General features: G+C 35.4%; 1 protein-coding gene across 3 annotated transcripts in view; it reads left to right on the top strand.

The window, feature by feature from the left end:
- SBF2 (SET binding factor 2) overlaps positions 1–26,958 on the top strand; it is a 500,238-nt gene that overhangs the window by 220,516 nt on the left and 252,764 nt on the right. For all 3 annotated transcript variants that reach the window (XM_030330868.1, XM_032594814.1, XM_030330866.1), the window contains exons 3-6: positions 2,732–2,869; positions 19,507–19,629; positions 21,384–21,494; positions 23,792–23,897. In XM_030330868.1, the coding sequence (XP_030186728.1) occupies positions 2,732–2,869; positions 19,507–19,629; positions 21,384–21,494; positions 23,792–23,897 (478 nt within the window). The remainder of the gene's footprint in view (positions 1–2,731; positions 2,870–19,506; positions 19,630–21,383; positions 21,495–23,791; positions 23,898–26,958) is intronic.

Below are 26,958 nucleotides of genomic sequence, written 5' to 3'. Positions count from 1 at the left end.
TGTGTTCCAAAGCCATTTTATACATTTTAAAAATAATAATTAATAAATTAATTATCTCTTCTTATCTATTTCCCTAGAACTTATCATCTACTCTACCAATTTGGTACAGAAAAGTTGGCTTGTAATTTTCTTTATGTGTATATTTCTCTTCATCAATCCATCTATCCAAATTCCATGACCATATGTCGTAAGCTTTCTTGTGGCCATCAAAAGGATTTCATTTTCCAGAACAGCAGCCCTCAAAGTGTGTTACACAGAATCATAGAGTTCCAGAGGTCAAAACTATTTTCATAATAATAATACTAATAATTAGTGGTTTCTTTCACTTTGTTGACATTTACATTGATGGTGCAAAAGTAATGGTGGGTAAAACTGCTGGCACCTTAATAGAAACGAATGCAGCAAGCCCCAAACTATATTTGTAGCCATTGTATTCTTCATAGCTGCACATTTGCAGTTTTTTCTAAAAAAAAAAAAAAGCCAGTTTCAGTTTAAAATGCCCTTGATGAACAATAAATATTTTATTTATTATTATTTTTTTAATATATGAAATTTATTGTCAAATTGGTTTCCATACAACACCCAATGCTCATCCCAAAAGATGCCCTCTTCAATACCCATCACCCATCCTCCCCTCCCTCCCACCCCCCATCAATCCTCAGTTTGTTCACAGTTTTTAAGAGTCTCTTATGCTTTGGCTCTCTCCCTCTCTAACCTCTGCTTTTTTTTTTCCTTCCCCTCCCCCGTGGACTTCTGTTAAGTTTCTCAGGATCCACATAAGAGTGAAAACATATGGTATCTGTCTTTCTCTGTATGACTTAACATGCGTTGGTGGGCGGAGCCACAGTCAGACCTGATGTCTGCCCCCAGCCCACCGCTGGGGCCACAGTCATACTGGTGTGTACCTTCTCTTCCCCTCTCCCAGGGGCAGGACTCACTGTGGAGTGGTGTGGACCCTGTCCGGGCTACTTGCACACTGCCAGGCTTGTGGTGCTGCTTTGATGGGAACCTGCGTATTAGCCGGGGTGGATGGGCAAGGTGCACAGGGGTGGGAGGGGCAGACTCAGGTCGCTTTGCCTTTCGTGGCCTGCTTCGGGAGGGGCCCTGTGGCACCAGGAGGGAGGTCAGAGGGATGGATCCACAGAAGCACAGCTTTGGGTGTTTGCGGTGCAAGCAAGTTCCATGAGGGGAAGTGGTTCCCTTTGGGATTTTGGCTGCGGGATGGGTGAGGGAGATGACGCTGGCCAGTGCCTTTGTTCCCTGCCAAGCTGAGCTCTGTCCTCTGGGTCTCAACCCCTCTCCCTCCCGTTGTCTTCTAGCTCTCCCACTCTCCAAGCAGAGCTGTTGACTTACAACATTCCAGATGTTAAGTCCCTCTAGCTGTCAGAACACACTCCGACCGGCCGCTCCACTTTTGCAAGCCAGACTTGGGGGCTCTGCCTTGCCCGGTGGGCTGCCCCTCCACTGCCCCAGCTCCCTCCCGCCAGTCTGTGTAGCACGCACGGCCTCTCTGCCCTTCCTGCCCTCTTCCATGGGCTTCTTATCTACTCTTGGCTCCAGAGAATCCATTCTGCTAGTCTTCTGGCGGTTTTCTAGGCTATTTAGGCAGATATGGGTGGAATCTAAGTGATCAGCAGGACGCGGTGAGACCAGCGTCCTCCTACGCCGCCATCTTCCCCCAGACCTTTATTATCTTCTAATGTCCATGGGATCTGTAGTACTGTTGCCTCTTTAATTTCCAATGTTAGTAATTTGTAACTTTTTTTTTTCTTAGTTAGCTGGCTAGAGGGTTGTTGATTTTAATGATTTTTTTTTCAAAAAACCAGCTATGTTTTGTTGATTTTCTCTATTGAATTTTGTTTTCAATTTAATTGATTTCTACTCTAATCTATTATTTCTTTTCACCTGCTTACTTTGAATTTAATTTGCTCTTCTTTTTATAGTTTCCTAAGATAGAAGCTTAGATTATTGATTTTAGATCTTTCTTCTTTTGTAATATATACATACAATGCTATAAATTTTCCTCTAAGCACTGCTTTTGCTGAATCTCGAAAAATGTTGATAAGATGTATTTTCATTTTCATTGACTTAAAAATATTTTTTAATTTCTTTTGAGATTTTGTCTTTGACCCGTGTGTTATTTAGAAGTGTGTTGTTTAATCTTCAAATTTTGGGGGAATTTTTCAGCTATCTTTCTGTTACAAGTTCAGTTCTGTTGTGGTCTAAGAGCATACATTGTATGATTTCTATTCTTTTAAATACATGTAAATATATTATATAGCCTATAATGTGGCTTATCTTGATGAATAAGATATCTTTTTCATTGAATTGAATTGAAGACTCTTAGATTGATGAAGGAATTTTGAAATAATTCTGTTTCCTACCAGCAATAGATACTTAGCTCTTTATCTTCAACTCATTTCATGATTTGTTCTGAAGTGGGAAAGTTTTTCATTTATGTGATTTGTTCCTACATATGCTAATCTATGTCTCAGAATGAGGGGCATCTGTGGAAAATCTAGGGGCTGTCCTCATAAAATGTATATGTACATTAGATAAAGTGTTCTACGTTATAAATCTCCTTTTAAAAATATAGTGGCTGAGATAACATATCACATTAGCTGGAAATTTTTTTACAATGGGGTGATATGTAACGTTTCAGAAAGATTTATAAATAATAAATTTTCATTATGCTTTTAAAATGTGACAATTTTTTTTCTATTCCTTTTAGTTTTGTCAACCTGGTGGGTGGCAGCTGTCCAGAGAGAGGAAGCAGCCAACATTTTTTGTGGTGGTCCTGACAGATATTGACTCAGATCGACATTACTGCTCATGCCTAACCTTCTATGAGGCAGAAATCAATCTACAGGTACAACCACTCTTCTAGGCAAACTACAAATGAACAACATTTAAGAATCTTTTTTTTAATGCCATATTTGTTTTTGTTAAACTGTAAGTTTAAGTTCTTTGGGCTACTTTAAAAAGACTGAGGTACTAAACTGTTGGAGAAGAGAGAAAGAAAGTATACTTTGTTTTCTTTTTTTTCTTTAATCATTTTTTTAAATGTTTATTTATTTTTGAAAGACAGAGACACAGAGTGTGAGCATGGGAGGGGCAAAGAGAGGGAGACACAGAATCTGAAGCAGGCTGTAGGCTCTGAGCTGTCAGCACAGAGCCCTGTGCAGGGCTTGAACTCACGAACTGTGAGATCATGACCTGAGCTGACGTCAGATGCTTAACTGACTGAGCCACCCAGGCTCCCCTTAATTGTTTTCTTTTAAAATATTGATCAGAATCTGAATATTTCTAATAATAGCATATGCATGAATTGGTATATTAAGAAGATTTATATCCCCTCATGTAGAAGGTGTGATTTTTTCTCTCCTTTTCCTGAGCAATCTTTCACAGAATGTAAAGCATTTAATCAGAATGTTCATAAATCACCTATCACAATGCTTGATATTATTTTTTAAACACCCAAGTAAATGTCAACTCATTATTGTTAATGGCGGGAGTATCAACATGACTGAAATTCATAGGCTAGACCATTGAAACAAGAAATACTAGGTTTCTCAAAGAGTATTTGTTGGGGTTCTTAGTTTCAGACAACTGGACCTACTTTCTCTATGCATAAAAGGATTTATGACAATGAATTGTAGAGGTTATGTAATTTCATGGGTAAGAAATAAACAGGGAACCAACTTTGGATACTAGGAATTGCCTGGTTTGAGTCTATTTTAGTAGATACTTTTTCTCCCATTGACCACTTGTCACTTACAATGTTGGGTACTAGATAATATAACCTTTATATGTTACCCTAAAAATCTAATGTCATGTACAGCTTGTTTCACTATCTTACACCGGTGACTTCTGCTTTAATTCTCATATGTGTTGTTTCCTTGTGGACGTCAAGTTGCATACAGATCCCACCCCCCTGCAAAGGAATCAGAAAAACTCTTTGTTGTTGTTATGTGTTTGTTTATTTTGATTTCAAAGCTCTATAGTACAAGAAGGAAACTATAAAAGGGTTCAGAGGATATTGACTGAGCCAGTCAGCATTATCTGCAGTACTTTCTGCTACATGCAGGTGAATGAGTATCACTGCCATGGAAAAGGACTGGCTTTTCTAAAATAGCCTCACAAAAGAGCATTTGTCTTTTGGGTTATTACTTTAATTAAACCCTAATATCTGACTTTTCTAGATGCAGAAATCTGATTTTGCAGTACAAGAGGAGATAAATCACCTTTCCTGACACAGACTCACATTATCCACATTCATTAGACTGATGTATTAAAACCAGCTTGCTAGTTTATTAAGTTACAGTGATAAATTAAAAGATTACATAGAACAAAATATGCACCGCATATTATCAATACATTCTTTCTTTGTTGTCAGATCATTGTGGGAAGCCACATCAAAATCTGAAGCATTTTGGCGTGGAATCAAACTAAGGAATACTTTATGCGAAATATTTAAAAAAAATTTTTTTTAATGTTTATTTATTTTTGAGAGAGAGACAGAGTGTGAGCAGGGGAGGAGCAGAAAAAGAGGGAGACACAGAATCTGAAGCAGACTCCAGACTCTGAGCTGTCAGCACAGAGCCCGATGCGGGGCTCGAACTCACAAACCGTGAGATCATACCTGAGCTGAAGTAGGACGCTTATCGACTGAGCCACCTGGGCACCCCATGTCAAATATTTAATGCTTGCTAGACTAACATAACCCATTGTTTCTATTTGAAATTAGCCCATTGTTTCTATGTTGTCAATGGGGACAGAAAACTTAGAAGTTGATGACAATAGCCATTTCTGTTTTGGATAGTGTTTGAGTGTATGTTGCCAACAGATAACTAATCAAATTCCCATTTTTGATCAATTCAGTTTAAAAGTATTCTCCAGCCAAGAGCCTACCTATGTCTTTTAGGTGACCTTTCATTTTTATGTTGATCTTCGGAATTTAAGTTGGTTCTGAGAATGCAGTAGCAGTATTTTCTTTTATTTCCATATTCTTGACAGTACCTCTTTACAACTCCCTAGAATTGTCCAATGAAACTGATTATTTAAGTCTTCCTCCTTGCTCCTTCATTACGAACCCTTCTTGCCCCAAAATAACTGACAGAAAAGTAATACATTAAGACAGTGTAGGGGGGTCCTGCACTGTCTATGGTGACATAGCAAGCTCCTGAAATCAGTTCCTCCCGCAGACACACCAAATCTACAGCTACATGGAGTGATTCCCTCTGAAAGAAATCTAGAAATGAGTTTAGCAACTCACATTTTGCAAACAAGAAAATACCCACACTGAAATAAGTAGGAAAATCTGAGACAAACTCTCACCATAAACCCTACCCCTGGCATAGCAACATGAGATTGGGAAGGAATTTACAACTACTAGCATTTTCCTGAGTTGTAAAGGATTTGGACCCAATATCTAGCCTCAACTTTAAAGACTTGTACTGAGGGATGGACACCCAAAACACCTAACTTTGAAAAATAATGGGTCTTATGTCCCTGAGACCCATCAACTATAGCAAAGAAAGAAAGAGTTCTTAACAGGTTCATAAGAATTCACTGTGTCTGTGCCCCTACGACTCAGCATGGAAAGAACAGGGAGAAATGCCCACCTCTCGGTCTTTCCTTGAAAGAGTCCTGTTTGCATACTTTAAAAGCTGCCTTAGGGTCAGGTCTCTAATTTAGCATATTTCTAGGGGCCGTACTGGAGACCGAGGAAGCTAGCAGGTACCATCTCTGTGTTGTCTCTCTGGCCCACTTTACTTTACCAGTTTCTCTCTGGAAAGAACTTATGCACATGTCTGGCACTTCAGATTTGCAGTTGCTGCCCAAGGAATGCACCCTTTTAATCTCCTGGCTCTGGTGGTCAGCAGAGCTTAAAGCTGTCAACTCCTACAGGACTGTAGCAAAGAAAGAAAGTTCTTAACTGGCCATCTCCACCCAGGAGTCAGTGAGAAGGAGCAGAGAGAAACACCCATCTCCAAGTCTTTCAGTGAAAGAGGTATATTTGCATACATTAAGGTTGCTTCCTGAGAGTCTGGCTTTCAGTCAGTCTGAATCTAGTTGCTGAGGTCCTTCTCTTTGGGACAATGAAAGGTCTTGGCACACCCTCAACTACAGGAAGCACTAAGAATAAGGTAGGCTGTTTGTGGACAATTACAAAGATTTGAGAGACAGCCAAGAGCTACGGCAAGATTAAATGATAAATTCATCCTCCTACAAGAGGCCACTTCTTCAAGACTAGGAGAGGTGGCTGTTTAATTGAATACATAGAAACTAACAAAGAGAGTCAAGAAAGAAAGTGGAGAGACAGAAGAATATGTTCCAAACTAAAGAACAAGATAAAACTCAGAAAAAGGAGAAATGGAGATAAGAGATTTATCTGATCAAGAGTTAAAAATAATGATCATAAAGATGCTCACTTAGCTCAGGAGAAGAATGAATGAACAAGGGTAGAATTTTAACAAACAAAACTTAAGAAAGAACCAATAAAAGTCAGAGCTGAAGCATATAATAACTGCATTGAAATGTACCATAATGGGATTTAACAGCAGACTAGATGAAGGAGAAAAAGGGATCAGTGAACTTGAGGACAGGGCAGTGGAAATCACCTAATCAAAAAAGCAAAAATGAAAAAAGAATGAAAAAGAGTAAACATAGCTTTAAGGATTTAAATGACACATTAAGTAGGCCGATGTTCATGATTTAGGTATTCCAGAAGGAGAAGAGAGAGAGAAAGAGGAAGAAAACTTATTTGAAGAAGTAATGGCTAAAACCTTTCCTAACATGGGGAAGGAAACAGACACACAGATCCTTAAAGCCCATAGAGTTCTAATAAAGATGAACTCAAAGAGACTAGCACCAAGATACATTATAATTGAAGTGTCAAGAGGTGAGGACAAGAGAAAAGCAACTTGTTCATAAAAGGGAACCCCCATACTTATGAGCAGATTTCTCAGCAGAAACTTTGTGGGATACTAGGGAGTGTCAAGATACAGTCAATCTAACCTATTCCACCTGACAAAAATGTCCTTCAGAATTGAAAGAGAAATAAACAGTTTTCCATACAAGCAAAAACTAAAGGAGTTCATCACCACTAGACTGGCTTTATAAGAAATATTAAAAAGAGTTCTTTAAGCCTAAATGAAAGGGTACTAATTAGTAACAGGAAAACATATTAAAGTATAAATCTTACTTGTAAAAAATATCTAATGTTGTAAAAGATGGTGGGTTAATCACTTATAAAGCTTAGTATGAAGGGACCAAAAGACAAAAGTAGTAAAAATGACTGTAACTACAAAAAATTTGTTAATGGATACACATGATCAAAAAGATATAAATTATGACATCAAAAACCTAGATTAGGTGAGGGAGATATAAAATGTAGAGCATAGAATATATTCTAATGTAAACTGTTACCAACTTAAAATAGACTGTTATAAATTGTTTTATGTAAACCTCATGGTAACCACAAGCAAAAACCTATAGTAGACACACTAAAAATGAAGATAAAGGAATCTAAGCATACCACTACAGAAAATATCAAATCACAAAGGAAGAGAGTAAGAGAGGAAGGAGGAAACAACAGATTACAAAATATCCATAAAACAAGGAACAAAATGGCATTAGTAAATATAAACTGATCACTAATTACTTTAAATGTAGACAGATTAAATTCTCCAATCCAGAGACTTAGAGTGGCTAAAAGGATTTAAAAAATAAGACCCAACTAAATGCTACCCACCAGAGACTTTAGCTTTAAGGATAGACACAGACTGAAAGTGAAGGGGTAGAAGAAAATATCTCCTGCAAATGGAAACCAAAGGAAAGCTACAGTAGCTATACTTGTCAGACAAAATAGACTTTAATCTAAAAACTCTCATAGTAGACAAAGTAGGTGATTATATAATGATAAAGTAGTCAACTCATCAAGAGGATATAACAATTGTAAATATTTATATACCCAACATCAGAGCAGCTAAGTAAATATAATATTTGCTTATGTTCTTTACGGATCTACCTTTTTTGTCCTCCAGTATAGGATGCAGTTCACAATCACATGCAGCTTTTAATTATCATTTCTCTTTGTTTCTTTTTATCTGGAATAGTTGATCACCCTTTCTTTGCCTTATGACATTGACATTTTTGAATAATGCAGGTCCCATGGCCTCTTTTAATAGGCTGTCCATTATTGTGTGTTTTTTCTGATGTCTCTCATCTTTAGATTCAGGTTATACATTAGCAGTTGGATTACTGCCAACAATTGAAATACTGTGTGTTCCTTATATTGGTTTCCATTGGTGTCCATGTTAATTTTGGTAACTTGGTCAGGTGATTGTCAGATATTTCCATTGTCTAGTTGTTGTCTTTTGTCTTGCAACTAAAATGCCATCTGTGGGAAGATACTTTGAGACTATGCAAATATTCTATTACTCATTAATCATGCCCACCCCTAGATTTAGCATTAGTGATGATTCTTGCCTGTTCCAATTTTTATTTTGATGGCTGCAAAATGATTATTTCTTACCCCCACACATCCTCTACCTTTACCAGTTGGTAGTTGACATTTTGCACTAAGCAAGAGCTTTCCTGTCTTGTCTATCTGAGCTAGAGACTCACTTACTCCACTTTCTTTTTTCTTCAATACTATTTAATTAATGGTTTTCATTGTCTTATTGCACAAATTGTCATAGATTTGTACCCTTCAGGTTGGTTCCTGTATTCTTTTGATAAGGCCCCAGCATTTTTTAAGGCATTTTTTTTTAACTTTTTATCATAACAAGCTGATCCAGGCTCATCATATTCTTCCCTGCCCTTGGCCTTGAAATCAGCCATTTTCCCAAGGATCCCTGGCTAATTTGAGTAGAGAATAACATTAGAAATCAAGATGTAGGTTCTTATGTATTTGGAATCAGTGTTTAAAAAGTTTTTTTTCTTTTTAAGTTCAGATATTTTTTCATTTTCCATTTTAAGTGAATGAAATATTATAATTTATTTAGTTTTATAATCAACTTACAGAAGGTTAGATTCTGCTTCTTACGAGTTTTCCCAAGATTCTGAAAATAAAAATAAGTTGTAAGAGTTCTGACTCCTATAGAATTACACTTAGGTAGTTAGGTATTAGCCAGAATTGTATGACAGCTTTTCTGTGCTCACCAAAGAAAGTTAATGTTTTTTGGAATTGGTCTAAAAAAATGGCATGGACAATGAGGTAGGATTTTTAAAAATAATATTAAAACTCAGATGATGTTCCTTTTAGGTCATCATTAATGTTTTTCCCATTTTTGGTGTGAAGTTAACTATGTTCTTTTTTAAAAATGTGTTTTTCTTCTGTTACTGGATCATATCATCAGTTCAAAAATAGATCTTTTTAATTCTCATTTGGTCTGAATTACTTCAGACCAAATATACTATGACACATTATTTGGAAACCTGAAGAGGAGGAACTTAGGGACACATCATCCAAAGTATAATTGTGCAACTTTAAAAATGTTGGCTCTTATCTTTCCAAGATACAGTAATACTATCAGTAATCACAAGCAAAACCTTTTCATTAAACTTTCGAAAATGGGTTCCCAAAATTATTTGACTAAATATAATTGTAGATTTTTTTCAGGGATGAGTAAAATACAACAGATGTAAGGTTGCTTTATATTACTTCTCTAAAAAATGATAGACCTGTCTAAATTTTTTATTTAGTTGTATCATTTTAAAGTATTTTTAGTGCGTTGAAAAATGTGTTTATGAACCAATAATAATGATGCAATTTACAGTAAAGACATTTGGTATGTCAGCAAATAAATTGTCATCAAAGAAAGGGAGGGGGAAATGATTGAGGGTACACTGGAGAAGTAAGATGAGGAATAAAGAAGGAGTACATAGAAGGAATAGGATTTGTTTCTTCATCTCAATTGGCTTAACAATCCAGTGTGAGGCAAAATCAAAATTTAAATATAAAGATACTCCAAAGTACCTATGTTAAGCACTGATTCGATGATAGACTTAATAATTAAAGACAGGGCAGTGGAAGTAAGTCTTACCGAGTTTCAAGGATTGAGTGGCCTTTTAGAAAACAAGAGCTAAGGAAAGCTTAGAGTAAAGGAAATGGAGCAGTCCAGGCAAAAAGCTTATGGATAGGAAAAAAGATTATAGTGTTTATGATACATTGAAGGGCTTATCGTGTTCCAGGAACTATGCTAAAGGTTTTATAGCACTTTTATTCCATTTTATTTAATTCACATGTAGTTTATTTTATTCTTACAAGAGCAGCACTTGGTAAGTTTTAACGTTCCAATTTTATGGATGAGGCTAAAAGACTTACCCAAGGACATTAAAGTACTAAGTCAAAAAGCTTGAATCTGTCTGTCTCCAAAGACCAAATACCAATATCAAATACTAAAGCATCTATTACAAGGCTGCAAAAATTATATCAGTGTGTTACTGGTTCAAGAAGAATTGTCAAGAATAAGACCAGAACTGATCTTATTATTTATTATCAATATATGACTATGGAAACATTCATTACAAATGAATGGAGTTTGTACATTTTAACAAGTGTTATTTAAATAGTTATTGAACTTTGTGAGAAAAAAATACATTGAAATGCTCGTAGTAAAATACAATTCCAAATGATTGAGTAATTTATTTGGAAAAATGAAGTAATAAAAATGGATTTCTAAACTGATCTCTTGTTGGCAAAACTTGGAGCAGTGGGGGAAATCACATAAAACATTCAATAGATTTATCTGAAGAATAGACTAGTCATTTTTTCTTTTTTTCTCTTTTCCCTTTCCTGGTTATCAAGCTACTAAATTGTGCTTATTGTAGAAAATTTAGAACATATTGGGAGAAAAGTAAGACAACAGAAAAAAAATTATAGTTTGATATATTTTGTTTCAATATTAAGGGTTTTTTAAAAACTAAAACTCTATGTAGATCTAATTAATGTCTACACATTAATTGACCATATGGATGTAGTATACTTGATCCATCTCCTAATAGGCATTTAGTTCCCCTTTTGTCAATATCATGAATAACACTGTGATGAATATCTCTTTGGAATAATCTTGATTCTGCCAAGGAGGGTTTTGTCCGTGATTATCTATCTCACTGAATTAGAAATTACAAATAGAGAAAAGTGAGAAGTGGGTTTGCTAGTAATACAGTCAACATTATACTTGATAGTATTCTAGAGACTAATCCTCAGACCTCATTCAACAAAGAGAGTCTAGTGAAAAGTAGCATAAGTAACAATTCAGACAGTGATCAAAATTGAGGGACATACATCCTGAGTTTCTAATGTTTGTTTGATAATTTGCAGCATATGCAATTATCCACATAGGATTCTTGATATAGTAGGAATGGTGGAGATTATGCCTTTTGTGAAAGGGTCCTATCTCCATCCTCTCCCCCTTTTAAAATGAGAATTGCTTAATGGACAGAATGCTGAATCTTAACAGTCTCCCTGACATCCATCGCAGATACATTCTGTAGGGAAAACATTTCACTTAATTAGATATGATTGATTGGTGTTATATGCTTAAAATAGTATGAGACATTAAAACAACAGGAGAAGCTTTTGAGAACAGGCTCCTAAAGTCCTTCAACATTAAATCCCTTTTCTTAAATTTTGACAGTTTTACACTAGGAAAGGCTGCAGCAAGAACTGTTATTGCTATTTCAGTTTAACATAAGGATTATTACATGCAAATATACTTAATGGAAAATAGTGTGAACGTCTTTCCAGATTTACAGTTTAACTTTTTGTGTGTCATCTGTTCTAAACAGTTTCTTTAAACTAGCACCTATTTCTTTTAAAGGTTGTATATGAGTACAAGACATTGGAAAGAGAAAACTAGCCCAAGAGTTATAAGACTTGACTTATTAATTCTCATTATACCTTTAATGAGCTGTATGATCATGGCAAGTAATTTCATGTCTCTGGGCATGAGATTGCTTGTTTGTAAAATAAAGTAGATACCTTCTAGTACTATAGTGTTTTTATTATTCTATCATATTAATAACTACATCTGATTTTATTTTATTTTTTATATTAAATTTTTTTTAATGTTTATTTATTTTTGAGAGACAGAGTGCAAGTGGGGGAGAGGCAGAAAGAGAGGGAGACACAGAATCTGAAGCAGGCTTCAGGCTCTGAGCTGTCAGCACAGAGCCTGATGCAGGGCTTGAACCGATGAACTGTGAGATCATGACCTGAGCCGAAGTCAGATGCTTAACTGACTAAGCCACCCAAGTGCTCCAGGCACATCTGATTTTAAAGATACATTTTAATTTTTCTCATAGTAGATACAAAGTTTCTACCCAAATTATGATCCACAGGATACTATTCTTAGTCATCTGAATAAGGCATACTTTTTAGACCACTATGTTGAATATAACCATATGTCCTATATCTTTATGGAATGTTTCAGTATGCCATGTTACATGATCATTAAGGTTTCAACATGTGTTCTTTGAGAAAATAAAGCTGAAATCTTGAGTCTTTGTGCTCAGCATATAAACTTCTAAATTAGGGATTCCAGGGAAGTACATTTTATTTAACCTAAGAAATTGTAAGCTTAATTTCTATGATCATATAACTCACCAAATAATATTAATATAATTTTTCATCTAAAAATGATATTTTATCATTTCTAATATTTTTCATCAATTTTCACATAGTGGGAAAGGACTTTGAAAAGAACCATTGACTTTGGTGGTTCACAAAATAATTTTCTTGAATTTATGAGAACGTAATTTTGAGTTGGTTAACCTATCAGAAAGGAAACAAACAAGAAGCTTATCTGTAGTTTCCCCACTTCATACAGAAGTTTGTACTCATTATCTCATTTTCTTCAGAGATAAGGTTTAGCTTAATAGTATTTCTCATAATGTTGATATTTTAAGTCAGTCCTAGATGTTCTTAGTCATTTTATAAGATACACCAGAGAATTCTTGAGTACTATCTAACAGTTGATTTGAGTTAATTATGTCTTGGGGATAAAAGATGAACATATTTCAGTGCCAGTGACCATATTCTTCAGTTTATGATGATTAATTTATTAACTGTGATTTATTCACTATATATTAACTGGAGGGTAAAAGGTGTTTTAAATTTTTTTTTCAACGTTTATTTATTTTTGGGACAGAGAGAGACAGAGCATGAACGGGGGAGGGGCAGAGAGAGAGGGAGACACAGAACCGGAAACAGGCTCCAGGCTCCGAGCCATCAGCCCAGAGCCTGACGTGGGGCTCGAACTCATGGACCGCGAGATCGTGACCTGGCTGAAGTCGGACGCTTAACCGACTGCGCCACCCAGGCGCCCCGGGTAAAAGGTGTTTTAAAGAAGATATGCAATAAGAATTACTGAAATAAAAGATGCCAAAAAGTAAAACTTCAATAAATTATCATTCTCATGTTTCTTATATTAAAAAGTATATTATAAATTATGTTACCAACTAATAGTGTGAACATAGGAAATGAATTTTAGTTAAGTATGCCTAGCTTAAAAATTTAGTGGTTAGCTCATATTTTTAAAGGTTATATAAGAACTAAAATTAGGAAAATGAAATAGGCAGGATAGATAAATACTACAATTCAAGCTGGTAGGTACATAGTATACTGCCTTTTTTTTGTTTTTTTAACATTTATTTATTATTGAGAGAGAGAAAGCATGAGCATGGGAGGGGCAGACACAGAATCTGAAGCAAGCTCCAGGCTCTGAGCTGTCAGCACAGAGCCCGACACGGAGCTTGAACTCACAAACTGCGAGATCATGACCTGAGCCGAAGTCAGACGCTTAATCGACTGAGCTGCCCAGGCACCCCAGAATACTGCCTTTTTCTAAGGCATTTTCTTTGGATGCTTTGACTTGTCTCATTGTTGGATTTCTTCTTTTCCCTTTCCCTTTCCCTCTGACTGTCCTATTTATTAAATTCCAGCTCACTATTGTGGACCTCACTGATTTCCCTTCTCAGAGTTTCTCAACACTGTAAATATGAACTTCAAAATGTTACAATTTTGTTTTGCACTTATTACTGTTATTTCACCTGTGTTGGTTTTAGCACTTAAGCTAGATTATAAATTTCCTGACACAAAGAACCGCACCTTATCCTTCTGTGACACATGCTATGTGTCCAGCCACTTAGTAAATGTTTAATAATAAACACATACTGATACATTACTATTTACTTTTTAAAACTTTAAACTTTTTGTTATAAAGATAATGCAAGAGTAAACATTTTAGCAAATTATTTTTCTCTGGATATACACATATTTTTATATGGCATGTGAAAACCGTAATCCCATGACCCAGAGACAAATGCTAAGACAAATGCTAGTCTTTTGGTATATAACCTTCCAGGCCTTTTCTCCTCCATATTAAAAATGTAAATGTATTTAACACAAAATACGCACACACACACACACACACACAAACACACTGTATACTACTTTTTTAAAGTTTATTTATTTTGAGAGAGAGAGGGTGAGAGTGAGCAGGGGAGAGAAAGAGAGAGGGAGGGAGAGAGTGAGAGTGAGAGTGAGAGAGAGAGAGAGAGAGAGAGAGAGAGAGAGAGAATGAGTGAGAGAATCCCAAGTAGGCTCTGCACTGTCATTGCAGAACCAGTTGTTGGTCTTGATCTAATGACCAGCGCCGAAATCAAGAGTTGGATGCTTAACTGACTGAGCCACCTAGGTGCTCCTCCTTTTATCCTTTTTTAAACAGAATATTTAAAGAAATACTGTAGGAAGAGTTTTAGTGTGAAATACTATTGTTGAAAATGAGCTTGGCACATTTTGGATATTGGATACAAGTCTTTTCAAGGTAGAAGAGACAGGAATCAAGCATCAAGAGTGCACAAAGATGAGGCTGACATATTCAACCTGAGTGAAAAGATGAACTTCCTAAATATTTTGAGTATGGAGTCATCCCATAAAATCAGCAATCAAATAATTTTTAGCATTTTTGTCTCAGGATACATTTAAAAAGCAATAGTGCTGTTGGGGAAAATTGATATGGTAAGTACTAATTTATCCCATGTTATTGAAGCACAGAGACTGTGACCTACATAGAATGTAAATTACGTAGAAGCTGGGAATCCCACTGGCACATGTAGTCCATGGTAAAAATAAGTAGGAAAAAAATCTATAAGTGGGCAAGTTGTAGCATGTGCTTATGGTGTGTATAAGAGATAAGGTGACCCTGCAAGTCATTGTGAGACAATTCAGTAAACTTAGTGTTTAAGATAAATTTGTATCTTTAATGGCATCTACTAGAATTAGGAATAATCTTAGGTTAGAAAAAGGCTTGCAAGTACTGTTCAGTGAGATAAAATATGTGAAAATGTTTTCTACTATAAAATATAAAATTTCAAAGCATTATTATAACATCTGTTACATTCATAGCCTATGTTTTAAATTTCCTGCTTATTTTTAGATTTCTCACATCTTTTCAGCATGTGAAATACGTAATTGTTACACAAAAGATATTCTAGCTGCTGTAATGAATAAACAGTATTCCCTTAAATGATAAATTATTTATAGAAAAATTTTATCAAAACCACCACATTACTGTGTCTTGGAACAAACCTTATTTTAACCAGCAGTTTTGGGGTTTAAATTTTTTTAGTACTACATTTTTAGTACTACATTTTGCTTTGAAAAGAGGAGTATGAATTTTCTCTAAACTTGTGACATTATATTCTCTTTTTTTGTAGAAACGTTGTTTATTAATTATAATGAAGTATTTTAATAAGAATTTTAATATTTCATAATTTGACTTAATAAAAACAATTAAGCGATAAATATTAATAATTCCAGTCTTCCAACAGAGATTTGGAGAATTCAGTATTTTAAAAGGATGATGAAAGCTAGATTTAAGAAACACAAACACACACACACACACACACACACACACAAAACAGTCTTTGAAATTAAGCATGAAAACCTGGTGTATTATTATAGTATAAAATCACTAAGAGGGATAGTATATCAGTGTATTATAGTAAACTCAAAGTTATGATCATAAGTAGTAGAGCTTCATCATATTTTATTTCCTTGGGATTCATCTTTTATTAAAAAATATTATAAGGAGTAAAGTTTGTATATAATTTCACTTTTGGGTTTTGGGTTTTTGTTGTTGTTTTTATTCTAAAGTATATCTTAATGATGACATAAGATATACTAGATATATATTCTCAGGTAAATATTGCCAGGTAATCTATAAGCAAAAAGTATAACCAAACTAAAATTAGAATTTGGTGCTTATTTACTTCAACCAGAAATCAGAAAGTCTTAATATATTGCAAAATCTCTGATTAAAAAGATAAAATTATTACATAATATGGATGTTAATTGCCCTTAGTATTTTGCATTACTTTTTTTGACATTTCTTTTTTTTTAATTTTTCAATATATGAAGTTTATTGTCAAATTGATTTCCATACAACACCCAGTGCTCATCCCAAAAGGTGCCCTCCTCAATACCCTGCATTACTTTTTGAGTTGAGATCTAATTACCATGCCATAAAATCCATCCTTTTAAAGTGTGCAATTTAGTCTTTTTAGTATATTAAAAAAAATTTTTTTTAACCATAGTACTGCATTTTGCTTTGAAAAGTGGAGTATGAATTTTTTCTAAACTTGTGACATTGTATGCTTATAGGAGAGCTGTTAGAATTAAGAATAACAACATCTTATGATTTATAATACAGTTATGAAGTAAAAGCCAACCTCTGTAATAAAAAGTGATATAAATAAAAATGGAATTGTTTTTACTTAATACAGATTTACACTATACTGGCGCTTTTTTTTCTTTTTTGTTAATAACTATTCCATTTAGTGAATGTTTAGTTAAAGAATAGCTTTAAGAAAAGACCAATGCATTCTATTTTGTGTTTTGGTCAAAGTAGGTTAATGGTTATTTATTTGAAATGGTTATCTACTTAGTCAAGCTGACTTCTAATGGTACTCTAGGGCATTTATCACAATCTCATAAAATGGATAGCTTTATCTTTTTGAGGAATTTTAGTCGTTCTTTTGTCATTTCAAATTTGTTAGTAATCCATGAAGAATATGATTCATTATGTGTGGAAATATTTGGTAAATTCATATTCATCACATTTTTATTATTTCTAAGGATTTTAGAAACCAGCCAACCTTTTAGCTTTTGCTTTATAACAGATGAAAATCTTTCAAGAGCATAGGGACCTTATGACACATATAAAAAGTAAACAGATAGTTCCCTTTGGATATGTGCATTCCATAGACATCTAATACTTGATTATATTTCACTGTACTAGAAAATATACGAGCTCCAACCGAGATAGAAAATATAGTTTTTGGCCTCTATAAGTGAGGGGGGCGGGGGAGAGACTTTCCTTGGTGAACTAGCCAGAAAGTTATTCCAAGAAAATTCATTCCTGCATGTATGCAGTGAACAAAAATTAATAAAGTCTCAACCATGTGCCCAGCTCTTGTTTTAGGAACTGGGAAATTACTAGTGAACAAGACAGAAATCCTGGGCTTCATTAAGCATATTTTAGTGGAGGAGACAGACAAACAAAAAACAAGATAAGCGTGGGGCACCTGAGTGGCTCAGTCGGTTAAGCATCCAACTTTGGCTCAGGTCATGATCTCACAGTTTATGTGTTCAAGCCCCACTTCGGGCTCAGAGCCTGGAGCCTACTTCAGATTCTGTGTCTCCCTCTCTCTGCCCATTCCCCACTCGCCTTGCACTGTCTCTCAAAAATAAACATTAAAAAAGATAAAAAAAAAAAAAAACAAGATAAGTGAAATAGGTTAATATGTTGGATGGTTACAAGTGCCAAGGAGAAAAATAAAGCAAGGAAAGAAAATAGAGAATGTTAGTGAATTGGGATTTTAATTAGGGTGCCAGCAAAGGCTTAACAGATGAGAAGTCACTTGAACGAAGACCTAATGGAGATGAGGGAATTCATCATTACAGTATCTGTGGGAAGAGTATTTCAGGAAAAGGAATAACAGACAGTGCTTAAGAGCCTTAGTTGGGAGCATGCCCAGCATGTTTGAAGAGCAACAAGGAAGCAAACTGGGGCTAAGGAGGAATAGGAGAGACTGAAGGAGATTGTTAAAATAATCCAGACAAGCAATGATGGTGGCTCATAATACTGTGGTAGGAGTGGAGGTGGTGAGCATTCAGGATTTGCTGACAGTTTGGATATGGGGCATGAAGGGAGAGGAATCCAGAGTTTTGATTTGCCAAATGGACAGGTAGGATTTCCATTAACTGAGACTCAATACTGTAGGAGGAATGGAGTTTGAGGAGAAAGATTGGAGCTATGGTTTGGACATGTTTAAGATACCTGTTAGTCATCTAAGTGGACAGGTCAAGCAGGCAATTGGATTTGGCATTTTGGGGAGAGGTTGGTGGGAGAAATGAGTTGGAGGATGTGTGATATATCGGTGAACTGTGCTAAGAATTAAAAGAAAAATAAGTAAAGGAAAGGCTTCAGGAAGGAAGACAGATTTTTGAGCTGCAAATTTGATTAATGGAAAAGAAAGAACATTCTAGTTAGGGAAAATGTCCTGGCATCTTAGAATATCATCTAGAAATCGATCTGAATGCTTTACTACCTTGTCTTTTTTTTAATTTTATTTATAAGTTTTATAGTGCATCATATAGTATAATGGAACAGTAGGTGCACAGGAAATACTTGTTGACACATAATGAGAACAAAAGTTTTCAAAGTTTATTTCATTAACCAGTATTTTTAGTCATTGTAATGTAGGGTATTTTTTTTATTATAGATGTTTTTATTGTGCTAAAATGTACATGACATAGATTTGCCATTTTAACCATTATTAAGTGTACATTTCCATGGCAGTAAGTACATTCTGAAACTTAGTTTTGTGTAGAAAGATATTTTCTCTTCTCAAAAAAATCAACATTGTTGCTTATGAGCAGAAGGAATCTAGAGCTGATTGGGTTTCACTTCTAAGAGCACTGAGCATTCTGTAAGCCTTAGAATCCTAAATGAGCATCACTTTTGTTTGAAAGATTGGTACAAGTAGAAAAACAAGAATGAAAATTAGTGCCTTCTAAAATAGATCTTTTCTTAAAAACTGACTCTCCATTTAAGTGAGTATCATTTTTAGTTGTTTGGGTCACTATCTAAAATAATGTTAATGTGTCTTCTTTACCTTTGATTCCCGATCTCACATAGAAACCAAATGCTCACATAAAGTTGTGGTATATATCTGGAGCATAACGAGCTTTTCAAAATTGAAATAAGCATGGCTTCCTTTATAATTTCTTTGTCTACTTACTTGCTTCTTAGATTCCTGTCAAAGTATGTATCTTTATTTTTAGTTTGAGTTTTGTAAATTATATTATAAATTATATTTTATAAATAATTTTAGATTTTGTAAATTACATGAAAATGTGTGATATGTCTATCTTTTGTGAATTATAAATCTAGAAATTCTGTCTGTTCATTTCAGTGCATCTTTTTCTAGGGAACAAAGAAGGAAGAGATTGAAGGTGAAGTGGAAGGGTCTGGTTTAATTCAGCCCGCAGAAGTATTTGCTCCCAAAAGCCTGGTGTTGGTATCCAGATTAGATTATCCAGAAATTTTTAGGGTAAAGAACTCATAGTTGTCATTATTGATTTGTATTATTGTGTGAATCTGCTTTGAGTGAATCATGGTAACAAGATTTTGTATTTAAAATATCTTTGAATTGATTTAGAGGTTCATCAATAAAATAAATGTAGTGTTAATAGAAAAAAATGTATTCATGTAGGATGAAATACATACCTAGATTAATGTAACTATTTAAACTTATAAGGATGTAGTGTTTGTTTTTAAATAGATCTCATGGCTACTGACTCCAAAATTTATGAATCTAAAAGAAATCATTTGATTGCCTGTAGCAAATTTAAAATGTATTAGCAGTATAACAACTTTGTGTTTTTATTTACCTTCTTTTGAGGAGACCAGGCTCAGTAAATAGATTGAATATCTAAATCTCAAACAGTTTTTGTCTCCAACATAGCTTTAAAATATTGTTTACTTCCAGATATTGTCTCTTTGAGACACTCAGAATTTTTAAATGCAAAAAAAATTTTTTATACATTTAAGCTTTGAAAGAAGAGGGCTTACTTTTCTTATTTCAGTTGCTACCTTTAGTAATAGTAATGTTGATTATTGTCCGAAATCACAGATGTCTTTGGAAAATATATAAAATATACCTTAAAATTTCTGCGGCGCCTGGGTGGCTCAGTCAGTTAAGTGTCCGACTTTGGCTCAGGTATGATTTCACGGTTCGTGAGTTCGAGCCCCACGCCAGGTACTGTGCTGACAGCTCAGGGCCTCGAGCCTGCTTTGGGTTCTGTGTGTGTCTCTCTCTGTTTCTCCCCTATTTGCACGGTCTCTCTCAAAAATAAATAAAGGTTTTTAAAAATTTAAAAATATACCTTAAAATTTCTGAAGGACTTGGGAAATTAATACATAATTTCTGGAAAACTTTTCCATATTCTTGAGATTATATATATTCTAGAAGAATTAACTTAGTGTCAAGATTTCAATGACAATGGGTAACTTCTAACAAATACTAATTTTTCTTTTTTTTTTTTTTAATGTTTATTTTTGGGAAAGAGAGAGACAAATACAGAGTACAAGTAGGGGAGGGGCAGAGAGAGAGTCACAGATTCTGAAGCAGGCTCCAGGCTCTGAGCTGTCAGCACAGAGTTCGATGCGGGGCTCAAACTCATGGACCACAATAATGACCTGAGCTGAAGTTGGACGCTTAACCGACCAAACCACTCAGGCATCCCTACTAATTTTTCATAGTCACAAATTTTAATAAACTGAAAGATTCATAAAGATTGCATTTTATCTTCCATTTTACCACCTACCTTCTTCTGAGCTTACAGTGTTAATTATATCTTGTCTCTATTTTGCTAACCTCTGATAATTGACAAAATTTTTTTCTGTAGAACAAATATTCTGAATTTATAAGAATCACAAAGCAATAACATTTTGAAATTTTTATCTTGAAGTTTGACTTTTTGCAAAGTAGGCTGAGACCACAACAGTTTTAAGCCCTACAAATTTGCTAGAGTGTTTATCTCAGCACAAACACCTGTTTTACAAATTATGGTTCTGCTTTTTATAAACTCATCGCAAAAGCTCATTTAGAGCTTCTGGTCAAGGAGGAAAATTTAATAAACTTAATAACATTTGCTGCTTAAAACTTATTCCATGGTCACTGTGGAATATACTTTACTGGCTTCAAAAAGAAATTTCCTTAAGAGCAGATGTCACAGCAATTTATTTTTTAATGCTTATTTTTTCCATGAAAAAGTAATCTCTTCTTTCATCTTCTCTTTGTAGGCTTGCCTAGGTTTGATCTACACTGTATATGTGGATAGTTTGAATGTCTCCTTGGAAAGTCTCATTGCAAACCTGTGTGCGTGCCTTGTCCCAGCGGCTGGAGGGTCTCAGGTAAATAGAATAAAAAGGGAGATGAAGAGGGCCTGTTCCTCTTCTCCTCTGCTCCAGTTAATTTAATTTTTGAAGAACAGAAAAAAATGGAATTCCTTAAATATTTTCATTTTAAAGAAGATCTTAGTTAAGCATTGTCCCTATGGTCTGCCTTCTAGAGACCCAAGATTCCATTCTCTTCTTAGGTCATAAGGTTAGTTTTAACACAGGGCTCACCTTTCACATAGCATAATTAGAAGTCATATTTTGTGTAACTTGAACTCTAGTTTACGTTTTCTTAGAAATATTCGTTTTAAGCTGAACATTTAAAACGTCTCCTTTCTACCTTTATTACTCCTCTATACAGCTATGGCTCATTTCATTAACTTATATCAAAATGTTTTTTAGTGATAAAAATTAGAAAAACTCTAAACTACCTTTAGAAATATTAATGTTGATGACCATCCAAAATCACAGATCTTTTCCGGAAAGTATAAGGTATCCCTTAAAATTTCCCAAGGTTTTTGTCATATTTGAGCCTCATATGAGGACATTAAATTCTTTTACTGACATAAAAATTTCTCAGAGTAGTCATCTTGTTTGTCTTAAGATTTTAATTTTCAAAAAAAAAAAAAAAAAAGATTTTAATTTTCATCTCTGCGGTTGAAAAATAAGAACCTGAGCTTTTATGCCTCAATGTTTCCAGGGCACCATAGTTAAAAAAAAAAAAAAAAAAAGACTTCCTTCACTTATTTTGCTTATTCTTGTGTAATGTTGTGGAAGAGGACAGCCCTCTAAAAATTACATTGTTTATCCTCCTCAGTCTGACAGAGATGATACTTGCTATGAAACTGACATTTTTTTTTCCCTTGCCCTTTGTCTTTTTTTTAATACAAAATTTATTATCAAATTTGTTTCCATACAACACCCAGTGCTCATCCCAACAGGTGCCCTCCTCGATGCTCATCACCCACTTTCCTCTCTCTCCCACCCCCCCATCAACCCTCAGTTCTTTCTCTTTTAACTCTTTGGTCTTACCTGGTGTCCTGTTACTCTTAAGTTTTTATCCTCTTGTCTTCCTCCTATTCCCTCCTCCCTCATTCTTCTTCCCTTACTACAAAGGCAGAATAGAAGATGTAAGTTTGGTTACAAATGAACCTAAACTTTAAAGCTGTGGAATTATTTTATGGAACTTTCTCATGTGGGATTTATTTTGACTTTATTATGTTAATTTATTTTTTAATTTAAAAAACTTTTTATTGTGGCTGCTAGACGTTTTAAAATATTACATATGTGGTTCATGTTACATATTTTTTGTTTTCCAAGTTTTATTGACATATAATTGGCATAAAAATGTTGACTTTAATATTTTCTTATTTTTTAGTTAAGTATGATTGTCACTAATTTTTGTTTCTCCATTGTTATTAAATTTCAGCTTTCTAATTACTGAATTTTCTCATACCATATTCATTTGGGTACAATGTAATTTGAATATTTTTGGTTTCATCATTACTCTTGCATCTATTAATTGGATCTTATAGGCTCATCATTACTCTAAATTTGGACTTCAAAAAAAAGTTTTTTTTTTTTTACATTTTTTATTTTATTTAAAAAAAATGTTTAACGTTTATTCATTTTTGAGAGACAGAGAGAGACAGAGCACAAGTGGGGGAAGGGCAGAGTGTCAGCACAGAGCCCGATGTGGGGCTCAAACTCAGGAACTGTGAGATCATGACCTGAGCCGAAGTCGGGCACTCAACCAACTGAGCCACCCAGGTGCCGCATATTTTTTATTTTTGAGAGAGAGAGAGAGAGAGAGAGACAGAGCACAAGTGGGGGAGGGGCAGAGAGAGAGTGAGACACAGAATCCGAAGCAGGCTCCAGACCCCGAGCTGTCAGCACAGAGCCCGATGCGTGGCCTGAACCCATGGACCGGTGAGATCATGACCTGAGCCGAAGTTGGACGCTTAACCGACTGAGCCACCCAGGCACCCCCCCAAAAAGTTTTTTTTTAATTTTATTTTGAGAGAGAGATAGAGAGCAAGTGGAGAAGGGACAGAGAGAGAGGGAGATAGAATCCCAAGCAGGCTCTGCACTGCTAGCACAGAGCCCCATATGGGCCTCAAACTCACAAACCTCGAGATCATGACCTGAGCCGAAGTTGAAAATCAGATGCTTAACAAAACTGAGCCACCCAGGCTTCCCCCCAAAAAACATTTTTTTAAATAAATTTGAACTTTCAAAGGATTTTTTTTGTTTTAAGAAAATGAGAGAAATCATTTATGTTTGTGTATGTGTGTTTTTCACCCATTCTGCAGAAGCTGTTCTCCTTGGGTGCAGGAGACAGACAGCTGATCCAGACTCCTTTGCATGACAGTCTTCCTGTCACAGGCACTAGTGTGGCTCTCCTGTTCCAGCAGTTGGGTATGTCTTTTCTCCCATTGTCAGTGTCCTCTTGTAGAAGCCTATGAAAAAAAGATTTGTCTGAAACTCATGTCACCTGACATAAATCAAGAAAATAAAAAGCTAATGATTAAATACCTGATATATAAAATATATAATTTTATGGGTCTTAATCTTAAATGGTATTCATTCTTTACTTTCTTTTTTTTTTTTTTTTTTTTTTTTAAGTTTTAACCCTGGCCTCTTTTGCTCTGGAGTCAATTCGACTTTTAGAAAATAGGCAGATTTTCTTTATGCTTTCAAAAATGAATAGATAGTATAGTTTGCTTTTCCTTAGATGAATTAGTTTTGTACAATCCTTGTCAGATGGAACTAAAAGTCCCATTCTTCTAATCTATCACCTGGATCAGGACTTTATCTTCAATTTTCTAGCAATGGCAAGGCTGAAGAATTGTGGGGAGGACATCAGAAAAAGTACCCTCTATCCATTGGATACCTTGTACTTCATTTAGGGAGTAGTATAAAAATTTTTTTCAAAATTTTTTTTCTTTTTTTTTTAATGTTCATTATTTATTTTTGAGAGAGAGAGAGACAGACCGACAGACAGACAGACAGACAGAGCATGAGCAGGGGAGGGGCAGAAAGAGAGGGAGTCACAGAATCCGAAGCAGGCTCCAGGCTCCAAGCTGTCAGCATAGAGCCTGATGGGGGCTTGAACTCATGAACCGCAAGATCATGACCTGAGCAGAAGTCAGACATTTAACCAACTGAGCCACTCAGACGTCCTAATTTTTTTTTCCAAAAATTCATTTAAATTCTAGTTAGTTGACATATAGTGTAGTGTTGTTTTCAGGAGTAGAATTTAGTGATTCATCACTTACATACAACGCCCAGTGCTCAACACAAGTGCCTACCTTAATGCCTATCACTCATCTAGCCCATCCCCCACCCCCCTCCCTCCATCAACCCTCAGTTTGTTCTCTATCATTAAGTCTCTTAATGATAGAGTCTCTTATGATTTGGGATGCCTGGGTGGCTCAGTTGATTGGGCATCCAACTCAGGTCATGATCTCAGCTCGTGAGTTTGAGCCCTGCGTCTGGCTCTGTGCGGACAGCTTGGAGCCTGGAGCCTGCTTCAGATTCTGTCTCCCTCTCTCTCTGCCCCTTACCTGCTCATGCTCTGTCTCTTTCTCAAAAATAAGTAAACATTAAATTTTTTTAATAGAGTCTCTTATGGTTTGTTTCCGTCCCTTTTTTTCCCCCTTTCCATATATTCGTTTCTTAAATTGCACACGTGAGAGAAATCTCATGGCATTTGTCTTTCTCTGACTTATTTTGCTTAGCATAATACTCTCTAGCTCTAGCCATGTCATTGCAAAAGGCAAGATTTCATTCCTTTAGATGACTGAGTAGTAGTCCATTGTGTATATATATCACCTCTTCTTTATCCATTCATTAGTCATTGGACACTTGGGCTCTTTCCATAGTTTGGCTATTATTGATAATGCTGCTATAAACATTGGGATACATGTACCCCTTCAGATCTGTATTTTTGTGTCCTTTGGGTAAATAACCTAGTAATACAATTGCTGGATTGTAGGGTAGTTCTATTTTTCACTTTTGAGGAATCTGCATACTATTTTCCAGAGTGGCTGCGCCAGTTTGCATTCCCACCAACAGTGCAAGAGGGTTCCCCTTTCTCTGCATCCTTGCTAACACTTACTATTTATGTTGTTAATTTTAGCCATTCTGACAGGTGTGAGATGGTATCTCATTGTGATTTTGATTTGTATTTCCCTGATGATGAGTGATGTTGAGTATCTTTTCATATGTCTGTTAGTCATCTGGATGTCTTCTTTGGAAAAATGTGCCTTCATGTCTTCTGCCCATTTTTTAAGTGCATTATTTGGGGGTTTTTTGGATGTTGAGTTTGATAAGTTCCTTATAGATTTTGGATACTAACACTTTATCAGATATGTCATTTGCAAGTATCTTATCCTGTTCCATAGGCTGCATTTTGGTTTTGTTGATTGGTTCCCTCCCTGTGCAGAAGCTTTTTGTCTTGATGAAGTCCCAATAGTTCATTTTTGCTTTTGTTTCCCTTACCTCCGGCGACATATCTAGCAACAAATTGCTCTGGACCAGGCCAAAGAGGTTGTTACCTGTTTTCTTCTCTAGGATTTTTTTTTTCTTCTTCTTCTCTAGGATTTTGATAGTTTCCTGTCTCACATTTAGGTCTTTGATCCATTTTGAATTTATTTTTGTGTATGGTGTAAGAAAGTGGTCCAGTTTCATTCTTCTCTTGCTGTCCAATTTTCCCAGCATGATTTGTTGAAGAGACTGTCTTTTTCCTACTGGATATTCTTTTTTTATTATTATTCTCAAGTTAGTTCTCAACATACAGTTCAGTCTTGTCTTCAGGAGTAGAACCCAGTGATTCATCTCTTACACATGACACCCAGTGCTCATCCCAAAAAGTGCCCCCCTTAGTGTCTGTCACCCATTTAACCCCCGCCCCCACCATCAACCCTCAGTTTGTTCTCCATATTTAAGAGTCTCTTCTTTCCTGCTTCATTGAAGATTAGTTGAGCATATAGTTGTAGATAGTATAACTTTAAAGTGAGGATGTTTCTGATCACGGCTGCCTGAGATTCCTGTTTACCTCTTACTTGTCCTTTATATGTGCCTACATATGAGTGTCCCATTCTCCTTGATTCAGTCTTTGTCAGTGTCTCCATCTGTCTTTGGGTCTTTTTTTAGTTACACTGGAACCTTCCCTTCCTTAGGGCTCATATTCTGCATCCCCATGGAATTATTCCTTATACAAAACTCCTGCCCTCTTGTTTCCTTTCTATATCATGCTGAATTTTGCTGCTTGCTCAGCTCTATAACTTATCCCTTCTTTTTCATGAATGGCCCCATCCTTATTCTTCTGCTGTGACTTCAATTGTCAAATTTAGAAAGCCTCAGAAGAAATTAATGTAAATATATGCGGAGTTTTATAGTATCCTAATAAAGATGAATGGTGATACCAATCCCCAAGTAGTAGTTTTTCTCCCATTACATCTATTTCCTTTCAGAA

The sequence above is a fragment of the Lynx canadensis genome, chromosome D1 (genome assembly GCF_007474595.2).
Source record: "Lynx canadensis isolate LIC74 chromosome D1, mLynCan4.pri.v2, whole genome shotgun sequence".
NCBI classification, from domain to species: domain Eukaryota; kingdom Metazoa; phylum Chordata; class Mammalia; order Carnivora; family Felidae; genus Lynx; species Lynx canadensis.
Note: the sequence above shows the minus strand (reverse complement) of the source record. Positions and strands in the feature narration are given on the sequence as shown.